At 44.1% G+C, this 11,048-nt stretch overlaps 1 protein-coding gene across 3 annotated transcripts in view; it reads right to left on the bottom strand.

Annotated features, from left to right (window-relative positions):
- FKBP15 (FKBP prolyl isomerase 15) overlaps positions 1–11,048 on the bottom strand; it is a 54,813-nt gene that overhangs the window by 1,417 nt on the left and 42,348 nt on the right. For all 3 annotated transcript variants that reach the window (XM_023223703.3, XM_023223701.2, XM_023223702.3), the window contains 7 exons: positions 9,399–9,535; positions 7,613–7,768; positions 6,639–6,791; positions 4,751–4,876; positions 3,707–3,814; positions 2,413–3,134; positions 1,599–1,695 (listed from right to left, as the gene is read on the bottom strand). In XM_023223703.3, coding sequence (XP_023079471.2) covers positions 1,599–1,695; positions 2,413–3,134; positions 3,707–3,814; positions 4,751–4,876; positions 6,639–6,791; positions 7,613–7,768; positions 9,399–9,535 — 1,499 coding nt within the window. The remainder of the gene's footprint in view (positions 1–1,598; positions 1,696–2,412; positions 3,135–3,706; positions 3,815–4,750; positions 4,877–6,638; positions 6,792–7,612; positions 7,769–9,398; positions 9,536–11,048) is intronic.

Raw genomic sequence — 11,048 nt, 5'->3', positions numbered from 1 at the left:
ACCCGGCTAGAAGGGATTGACGCTAGAGACAGGCACGAACCGAATAGTCTCTACTAAGGCATTGTCTGCTCTGGTGAGCTACTGCCAACCAGGATCCATCTTCACAGGGCCAGGCAAAAGGGAAGGCAGTGTGATGTGTACACAAGTCTCTGGGCAATTCCCATGTCACTACCAATTAACCAGACCTCGTACTTCTCTCTGGACATCAATGAAGTGATCTCTAACTCTGACAGTACAGGATTTTCAAGTGTGGCTCACAGCTTCTGTTTCATCCTGACTAAAGTTCTGGCTCCACATTTACTAGCTATATAAGCTTAGTTAAATTATTTAATCTTCCTGAGCCTCAGCCCTCTGATCTACAAAATGGGATAAAAGTACCTAACTCATTGGATTGGTAGAAGATTAAATGAGAACATTTGTGAAGTCGTTTTCAGAGTACCCAAGAAATACATGTTAACTTGACAGTATTGGTACTAATACCAATAATATACTTGCTAATCAAAAGCTTCCAACTATATTTAGGGCAGTCACTTAGAATATACTCAGTTGGGTTTTCCCTCCTTTTTTCCTTTTGTTTTAGGGCAGAATTGGTATTCTGAATTCTCAAATGAAAATTTAACTCTTGGGAAGAAAGGCTAATGGAAGGAACTGGTACATTCCCCAAAGGAACACAGGCAAGAGGGAAGGGCTCTGGTACATACAAGCTGGAGTCCAGATCTATCACCGCTCTCTGCTCAAGGTTTTGGCAAAAGGCAAAATCCACTTTGGCTGATACATGAGGGGACAAAATTTGCCCCATTCACTCTCATATTTCTGTCCTTTGGATGGACTGAGCCTGAAGCCCACCTGTGTTCTCTATATGCATTTCAGAGCCGTCAAAATGGCTTAGGGACAGCCAGAACGGTTGTAACCTAGCACAGTAGGGAACTGCAGATGCGAGAAGCGGGGTTCTAATTCAGTCCCTATCAGTGCCCTCCTCTCCTGGCCTTCACTCTTGTTCTCTGTTAAATGAAGCTATGCTATTAATACTGAACCCATTTTGTGCCCAGGGATATTGTGATGACAAAACAAGGCAAGAGGAAAGCAGGCTAAGTGGAAAATGCTCAGGAACAGGTGGTCTTTAAAGGAGCCTGGGGGTTAGTCCTAGCTTTGCCATTAACTCACTCTGAGGCTTTGGGTAAATCATCCTTTTGAGCCTCAGGTTCTTTATCTATGAAAATGGATGCCAGGCAAGATGATCTTCAAAGTCCTTTCCAATTCTAAAATATAAATAATATCCCAGCAGATTTGGGGAAACCTAAGGCTTCAGCATTCCAATATGGGACTAAGCAGCTCAGCTTTCTTGCTCTTAGGGAACAAATTCCTGCATGGACAGAGACTATGATTCTTTCTCATAAGTAAAGTGGTATGTGACTGTCCCCTAATCTGCTCACAGAGCTGCACCCTCCCAGCCCAGCCCCAAGCCTGCTCCCACAGGGCCCTGCACACAGAGCCCAGGGAGTGGGCCACCAACAGGCTCCATTTCTCTTCTCAGAGCCAGTGGGGAAGAGCCCCCAGGTGGCTGTGTGAGGACTTGACAGTGCCTGGGATTTCCTTACCACCTCGTCTTCATCCTCCTCCTCAGGCTGTGCTTTGGGCCTCAGAGCTTTCAGAGCCGCCCCTTTAGACAGTTCATCCTCTTCATCCCCAGAGAGACTGAAGGAGAATCAAGTCATAGAAAATGTTACTGTTCCTGCTCCAGGTCACAGTGCCCACCACCTACAAGGGTCACGGCCCTTGGGTAAGGATTCAACAGCATTGGTGACTGCCCAGGAATTCCTCCCACCTCTGCTGCCACCATCTCTTCCCACACCCTACAGTGGCCCCCTTCAGAACCTACAGCCAGAGTCATCTTTTCAATGTGACCTTCTCAGAATCCTTCCCTAGCCACCCTATCTAAAGTGGAACAACTCCTTTAGAATAGTGCCCTATTTCTTTTTTAAAAGGACTTACCATACTTTTATAATATATAAGTATGTATTTGTTTGTTTTCTCCACTTGACTGTCACTCCTTAAACTCAAGAACCAAACCTGCCTTGCCTACCACACTACTGCAGCGCCCGCCACACTACCGCAGCGCCTGCCACACTACTGCAGCGCCCGCCACACTACCGCAGCGCCCGCCACACTACCGCAGCGCCCGCCACACTACCGCAGTGCCTGCCACACTATCGCAGTGCCCACCACATTATCATAGTGCCTACCACAGAGCCTTCTACGTGGTAGGTGTTGCTGAATTAATACATCAACTAATGAATGAAGACATCAGTAAATTAGTCTCTGAGGGATGAGTTGCCAGCCCTGGAAAAAACAGAGACACTCCTCACCACAGATAGCCATGCTGTCCCTGAAGCAGTGCTCAGAGGAACATACCTGGAATGCTGGGAATGATGGCTGGGTCTGAGGGCTGCTCCTGCAACTGTGGAACCTGCCTCTGTGCTCAACAGCTCCTCGTGGGGACCGGTGGAGCTAGTGACATCATCTTTCTTGAGCTGTGGAGACGGAGGCTCTCCTGGGCTTTCAGGCCCTAAGGCCAGTGGGTCCCCCTTCTCGGGGTCTGAAGTCAGGGACAGTCTTGTGGAGCTTTCTTGTAGTGGGCCATCTGGTGCTACTTCCCTGACACAGACCTTTCCTGGTGGGTTGTTGGGCTTAGCTGCCATTGGGCTGGGAGCAAGTGACTCCTCACACTCAGAGTCCATGGTTCCAGGGCCTGGGGGCTCAGGTGGAATTGAAGTCGGGGGCCCCAGAACTCTGTGGGATGGGATGCAAGACAGTTCGGGTGGAAGGGAACCATCTTTTATTTCTGAGAGTGCCTCTGCTTCTGAGTCCCCTTTCCTTCTGTGTACATCATCCTCAGAAGTGGTGAGGGCCTGAGGAGGCAACGGGACAGCTTCCTCGACCACCTGCTCTGAAGGCACCACGGGGGATTCTGGCCTCTCCCTATTCAGGGGTGCTTGAGGCTGCCCAGAACTGGGTGAGGCTGACTGCTCCTGGGAAGGTCTCCATGGCTGCTCTTCTGCTTTTTCTTCTTCTTCTTCACTGCTGCTCTCTTCCTTCTTTTGCTCCTGTTGGTTTAACAGCTGAAGAGTCACCATCTGTTCAAAAGCCAAGGAGGAGATGATCACTGAAAGGAACACAGTAGCCACTACTAATTCTTATTAACACTACTGGTCATCTAGTTTAAATGATTTCGCTTCTTTCCTGTTAAAAGAGGCTGACTGTATCTGTCAAGTCACTCCAGGAATCCTAATTACTGAGGAACAGTCCTGAATAATTTTCTTTTTTTTCCTTTGGAGACAGGGTCTTGCTCTGTTATCCAGGCTGAAGTGCAGTCGGGGCTAATCATGGCTCACTGTAGTCTTGAACTTCTGGGCTCAAGTGATCCTCCAGCCTCAGCCTCCCAAGTAGCTGGGACTACAGGCACACGCCAGCATACCCATCTAATTTTTTAATTTTAGTAGAGACAAAGTCTCATTATGTTGCCCAACCTGGTCTCAAGTTCCTGGCCTCAAGCAGTCCTCCCACCTTTGCCTCCCAAAGTGCTGGGATTACAAGCATGAGCCACTGTGCCTGCCTTGAACAATTATTTTATTCATGATCCCTTAGCAAGTACTTAAGCAATAAAACGCCCATTCCGATGAAACAATCGACAGCTGGCTGGCTGTACCTTGATCGTATTCATGATGGTTCCCAGAATGGTCCTGCCATTGTAAGATTCCTCCAGCTCAAACTCTCTCCGTAAGGACTGGAACACCTGGTTCATGATCTTCTTGACCTGTGTGAACATCAAAACACATGCTGCCAAAATCAAGTCACTAAAGGATGCATTAAATCCCAGAGAGGTGTTTGGAAGGCCAAAATGAAGCCATCTTAGATCTCTACACTGGGATACCGCTGGTCATAAGCAGAGACACTGAAGGCTGTCACTGTGGAGAGGATGATATTAAATAATGAGCAGCATTTTGACAGAAGGGCTAGTCATGAGAGTTACCTATCAAGCGCAGGCAGGCTGTGGTCTCTGTGCCCAGGACTGCTTAAAGACCATTGCTTAATGTCCCCCTCCCACTGTGAGCACCACTAGGAGCTGCCATAGGCTCTAAGAGTCAGAGGCCAGTGGATGCTGGGCACACTCCCCAAGCTCCATTCTCTCCTGTGGTTAGAGGCCCTTCCTATACCTGTCAAAACCTCAGAAAGATAGGGTTCTTCTGGGTTTGCCACTTAATTTGTTTTCCCCACTAGACTGTAAGCTCCTTAAACTCAAGAAACCAAGTCTGGGCCGTACATGGTGGCTCACGCCTGTAATCCCAGCACTCTGGGAGGCTGAGGCAGGCGGATCACAAGGTCAAGAGATCGAGACCATCCTGGCCAACATGGTGAAACCCCATCTCTACTAAAAATACAAAAATTAGCTAGGTGTGGTGGCGCATGCCTGTAGTCCCAGCTACTCAGTAGGCTGCGGCAGGAGAATCGCTTGAACCTGGGAGGTGGAGGTTGCAGTAAGCCAAGATTGCGCCACTGCACTCTAGCGTGGCGAAAAAGCGAGACTCCATCTCAAACACAAGCAAACACCAAATCTGGTTCATTTTAAAGTCACCAGACAAATAAAACATCACTAAAGTTAGAAAAGGAGCTACTAACACAACATACTGGCCATGTTCTTTCTGAATGCTTGATATAAATGGCTTGCTTCTCCTTTGAAATACCAGCTCACCTTCTCCGAGGGGTCAGATGCAGCAGCTTCAACCCCAGACATCTGGGACTTGTTCTTCTCTAGTTCCTTGACGTGCTGTTCATTTTGCTTGGTGAGAGCTGTGATTTGGGCCTGGAGAGCTAAACACTGCAAAACAAACAGACTGTGGCTGTGGCCTCAGGAACCTGGATCACCAGGTGAAGGTCAGAAAACCCAAGGGGAGGAGAACCACCCTAAACATCAAGTCTCTCTCTCTCTTTTTTTTTTTTTTTTTACATATAATAAAAAGACAATTTTATTTCAGATTCTTTTCTTCTTATTATTATACTTTAAGTTCTAGGGTACACGTGTACAACGTGCAGGTTTGATATATAGGTATACATGTGTCATGTTGGTTTGCTGCACCCATCAACTCATCATTTATATTAGGTCTATCTCCTAATGCTATCCGTCCCCCAGTCCCCCACCCTCCAACAGGCCCTGGTGTGTGATGTTCCCCGCCCTGTGTCCAAGTATTCTCATTGATCAATTCCCACCTATGAGTGAGAATATGCAGTGTTTGGTTTTCTGTCCTTTTGATAGTTTGCTGGGAATGATGGTTTCCAGCTTCATCCATGTCCCTGCAAAGGACATGAACTCATCCTTTTTTATGGCTGCATAGTATTCCATGGTGTATATGTGCCACATTTTCTTAATCCAGTCTATCATTGATGGACATCTGGGTTGGTTCTAAGTCTTTGCTATTGTGAATACTGCCGCAATAAACATACGTGTGCATGTGTCTTTACAGTAGCATGATTTATAATCCTTTGGGTATGTAACCAGTAATGAGATGGCTGGGTCAAATGGTAATTCTAGTTCTAGATCCTTGAGGAATCACCACACCGTCTTCCACAATGGTTGAACTAATTTACGCTCCCACCAACAGTGTAAAAGCATTCCTATTTCTCCACATCCTCTCCGGCATCTCTAAACATCAAGTCTTAAGCTCACCTAGGTCTGTTGGTGTCCACTCCCTCAGCCCCCACCCAAGACCCTCTGCCTCAGAGAATTCTATCTCCTCATCACTCGATTTCAACTCAAAACTTCCCTTTCTCTTTCCCAAGAAGGTTGCTTGCCTTGTTCCTAATCAGGTCAAAAATATAATGAAAAAAGAGCAGGAGGGTAGGTAATAACTCTAGTCATTTAGACATAAACATTCAGCATTAACAGCAACCCATTTGTCTGCAAGATTGCCTCCAAGATCTCTGAGCCAAAAGTTTTCAACTGGACACTTTAAGGAAAGACACTGACCTCGAATATGGACTTTCATACCATGACCCTAAGCCATGTCCCATCTCTTTCTTTTTCAGGCCCGATGATCCCACCACACCCCAGCCTCCATCTTATCTCAGTGCCTTTGCCCAGGATATTCTGCCTCTTTTGCTGCCTTACCAAAGCTATTTGTCCTTCTTGGCTCTGCTCAAATGTCACCTCCTTTGGGAAACCTTCCCAGCTCTCCCGGGTACTTCCTCTTCTGGGTCCCATAGCACTTAACACCTATCTTTGTTTCTTTGTCTCCCTTTCTTGACTGTGAGATACGTGAGGGACAGGTTCCTTGTATGCACTTTCTTTAACACAGTGGATGGAATACAACTGACTCTCAATAAATACTTGTTTAATAAATGAAGGATCCAATAATAATGGAAAACATGTTCCAGAACACTAGTGCTGTTCTCTCTTTTTCCAGGTCACTGACCTATCACCCCAAATAAGTATGTAAAAGATAACTGACAAGCTAAACAAGTGTGGTTTTGTCTTCTAGCTGTTAATAACTTTTAGGCTCAGAAGGATCGACAGGACTCAAACAGCCTGCTTGCCTCAAATTAACTGGGCTGCCTAAACTGTTTGGCTCAAGAAAAATATGTACCTTTTCCTGAAGTTGTACCAGCTTCTGCTGATAGGTGTCTCTCTGTGCGCACACCTCCTGGTACTGCTGCAGGTGCTCATCCTTGGCGGAGGCCAACAAGTGTTCACATTTTGCTTCCCACTGGGTCTGTAGCTCAGCCTGTACTAAAGACAGCTGCCAAGAGAAAGTAATGACCATATCATCCTTGGGGGCAGGGGAGTGAGATTCCATCGCACCTAGGGAAGCCCATCTTTCAAAAAGCAAAAGAATAAGCTAACAGCCCAGATTTAACTGGGAAACTGTTTAAAAGACTCTCATAACTTTTAAAGTAAATGCACTTCTTAAGATGTCATTGGTTGTCAGGACTCCAAAAGGTACTCCAAGCAGACAAAAGTGTACCTATTTAGATAGGTTCCTGGAGGGCAGGGTCATGTGATCATTGCTTTTCAGGGTCTGAACCCTAAATTTTATAGGTTCAGAAACTTTTTTCACCAAAATTCCCAGAGGTGGTCAAACTGAGGGGACCAATGAACTCTAATTAAACAAACATATGCATATAAATTTCAAACTTATAATGAGAAAGGTTGCTGTTGCACAGACTAGAGATCCAGCTGTGTCCTGCCACTATCCCTGGTTCCCTTCCTGATGACTAAATAAATCCCTTCCTTTCAAGGATGATAATGTGCCTGAAGGATGGTGTCTGATGGTTGATGGCTTTGGCCTTATCATGTTTGGAGTTTTTTGGTAAGGAAACTATTTTTCGTTTTTACTTACGTAATTAAATATGAACTAAGCTTTAAAAAAAGAAAGAAGATTCTCCATTCGATTCCTGGCTCTCTTGCATATATCTGGATTACTTTTTCTACCTTTCTCCAAAGTGAGAGTATCAGCTATGAGAAATGTCATCCTAAAGGGTAAGGAAGAAACTAGAAGCTTTTCTCTCTGAGTCCTTCACACCTTCCCTCTATTTCCAAAGTGCTTCAGTTTCCCATTACCTGTTCTGCAGCTGCTTGGTCTGTGGACACTCGAGTCTTTTTCAAGAGCTGTCGAAGTTTGTCCAATTCTTCCTGGTATGACTTGCGAATTTCATCTATCTCCTCCTCGGCCTGAGAACGCTCTTGAGCTGACTTCTTTTTCCTTTCTGAGAGGTTCTTAGGAACAAGAGAACCATCATCAGCTCTAGCTTATTAACGGAGAATCAAAAGGGATGATGGCGGTGGCAGTTAATTACCTTGTGGGATCCTTACTCCATTTCTGGAAACTTCATTTTTTAGTTTAATTTTCCCCTAAATATTTAACATTCTTGGCTACTGGGTGAGGAAAATGGTGACAGGAGAAGGAAGACAAGAAGAACTTTACCCCTCTATTAAGAGCTAGGGAACATCCTAACTTTAATGAGGGTACAGGAAATCAGACATTCTCATACCCTGACAGTAAGAAAATGAATGGATATACTCTCTTTGGATAGTAATCCTTTGAAAAGCCTTTAAAAACACACATATCCAGAAATTCCACAAATTGTAATTAAGGATTCAATAAGTCACAGTCATAAAGAGTGTGTTACAAGGATGGTCACTATAGTAGTATCTAAAGTAATGACAAACTGAAAACAGCCAAGAGGTTAGAAGGAATTGGTTAAAAATAAATAAATAAAATAGAAAAAAATCCTAGAAAAAAATGTAATTGCAGACCAAGATTTATGCAGACCAAGATTTACCCTCTTAAAAGGCACTGGGCCAAAACAGCTTTACTAATGTGATTACTGAAGCCTCAGGAGCAGTTTATTCTTTTCATATTTCAACTATTCCAGAACATACAAAAAGATAGAAATGTCCTCACTTTGTTCACTTAGTCTTTCCTGATATTAAAATTTTAACCAACAAAATATACTACAAATAAAGTGAAAAGACAGCAAACTAGAAAAATATTTACAACGTCTATGACTGGCAAAGGATTGATACGCTTAAAAGGGTTCACAAATCAAACTAATAATAGGATAACGGACACTAAAAAGAGATACCTAAGAAATATAAATAGGTATTAAATATATGAAAGCTTTACTACTAATAAAAATACACATTAAAACAAGATAACATATTTCACCTGTCAGACTAATGAAGATTAGAAAAAGTGATATATGTAGAATGGGGAAGAATGTGACAAATGGGCTCACTCACATAGTGCTGAAAGTGTAAGCACTATTCTTTGAGGATAATCTGGTAATATTTATAAAAATTCAAATATGTAGCCTTCCCTTTGATCCCATGATTCTTACTCATGCAATCCATCTTATAGGAATGCTGAAACAAATTTGCAAAAACAGTTATATGAGAATGTCCATAGAAGCAACGTTTAAAATAATGAAAAAATAAAAACATAAATATCCATCCGAATAATTAAATAAATTATGGTACAGCCTCACAGTTGGCTACTATGCAGCAGTTAAATATGAGAAAGATCTTCTTATGTAGTACAAGGCCATGATATTTTCCTAAAAAGCATGAAATGTGATGTAAAAAAAAGTCAGTATACATACATGTATGTGTGTGTGAGTGTGAATATATGTTTTCTACATACAGAAAACAATCTGGAAGGATCATATACTTTATAATTGTCACCTCTAATGTATGAGATTAGAGAGGGGAAACTTTTTTTTTAATTTTACACGTTTCTATATTATTTGTATTTGTTACAATAAGCACATACTATTGTAATTTGTAAAAGGAAAATTTAAATGTTTATTAAACAGCTAATTCTGGCCAACTGGGTTGTAGAGCTTACCTTTTCCAAGGACTCCTTCTCAGCTCTAAGGTCAGTCAGTTCCTCCTCCAGGGATGTCACCTTGAGTTCCAGTTGTTTCCGGCTCTGCTTTTCACTTTTGAATTTGGACTGTGCTTGCTCAGAGGTTTCTTGGAGCTCTGGGATACAGGAGCAGAGAGACTTGGCTACAGAACCAGTGCTGTAGTGGGCTATGTGTTATCCCAGCAGTTCTTTTTGTAAATTATTTTTTGGAGACAGAGTCTTGCTCCATCACTCAGACTGGAGTGCAGTGGTGTGATGGCTCACTATAGCCTCCATCTCCTGGGCTCAAGCAATCCTCCCACCTCAGCCTCCCAGAGTGCTAGGATTACAGGCGTGAACCCCTGTGCCTGGCCCCAGTGGCTCTTTCAAAGCTGCATGCTTTGATTTCCCAGTCCTACCACACAAGCAGCCTCTGCTCACTTCTTTCAACATCACCTCACTGACCAGCAATAAGATATGTCAAGCTGTCAGCTGACTCCTCCATCAATCCATATTTATCCCACAGAAAGTCATCTCTGTGTGTACATGTCACCTTCTCCACATACAAAATGGGAAAGAAATGTCCCCAGCAGTCAGAAATGACCTTTGAAACAGATCACTCCCACAGTTCCATTTTGGCCACCATCTTAACACACTGGACCGATCACCGTTTAGTATTAGTCTGGGTTCTTTCTCACTGCTTGAGTAAGATAGTCTCAACTTTCTTGGTAGCTGGGGCATTCTACCAAGAATTTGCTTTCAAAACATCCCTTCTCAAATAAAGCTCTTTGCAATAAATAAAATTTGTTTGGGAAACGTTTGAGACTCTTATGGCTCTTGAGGTAATTGTCATAAGGCACCACAAAAGCAGCAAGGAGACATGTGAACAATATTCAAATCTAAGACTGTCTAACATGTTTGCCTCATGTGGGCCCAGTCATGCTCTAAAAGGCAAGAGGTGGGCTGGGAGCAGTGGCCCATGCCTGTGAATCCCAACACTTCGGAGGAATAGGGTGGAAGGATGGCTTGAGGTCAAGAGTTCACAACCAGCCTGGTCAATACAGTGAGACTCCTGTCTCTACAAAACATAAAACATTTAAGAAAAAAATAAAAGTGAAGGGATGTATCTTCAAGGTAGCACCTTACCCATTGACATCATTGTTTTTTAGTTCTCTATTAGGCAAATGAACTTTGCTTCCATCCAACTCTGCTGCAGCTCCAGCTACCCCCTGCCCATTAGTCGCATCTCTGCCTTCCATATTTGTTTCTTTTTTTTTTTTTTTTTCTTTGAGACGGAGTCTCGCTCTGTCTCCCGGGCTGGAGTGCAATGGCCGGATCTCAGCTCACTGCAAGCTCCGCCTCCCGGGTTTACGCCATTCTCCTGCCTCAGCCTCCAGAGTAGCTGGGACTACAGGCGCCCGCCACCTCGCCCGGCTAGTTTTTTGCATTCTTTAGTAGAGACGGGGTTTCACCGTGTTAGCCAGGATGGTCTCGATCTCCTGACCTTGTGATTAGCCCGTCTCGGCCTCCCAAAGTGCTGGGATTACAGGCTTGAGCCACCGCGCCCCGCCCATATTTGTTTCTATACACCACAGTAGATTAATTAACCTGCTGGTCTTCACTAATCTTCTATCCAATCACCATGTCTTG

The sequence above is a fragment of the Piliocolobus tephrosceles genome, chromosome 14, assembly GCF_002776525.5.
Source record: "Piliocolobus tephrosceles isolate RC106 chromosome 14, ASM277652v3, whole genome shotgun sequence".
In the NCBI taxonomy this organism is placed as follows: Eukaryota; Metazoa; Chordata; class Mammalia; order Primates; family Cercopithecidae; genus Piliocolobus; species Piliocolobus tephrosceles.
Note: the sequence above shows the minus strand (reverse complement) of the source record. Positions and strands in the feature narration are given on the sequence as shown.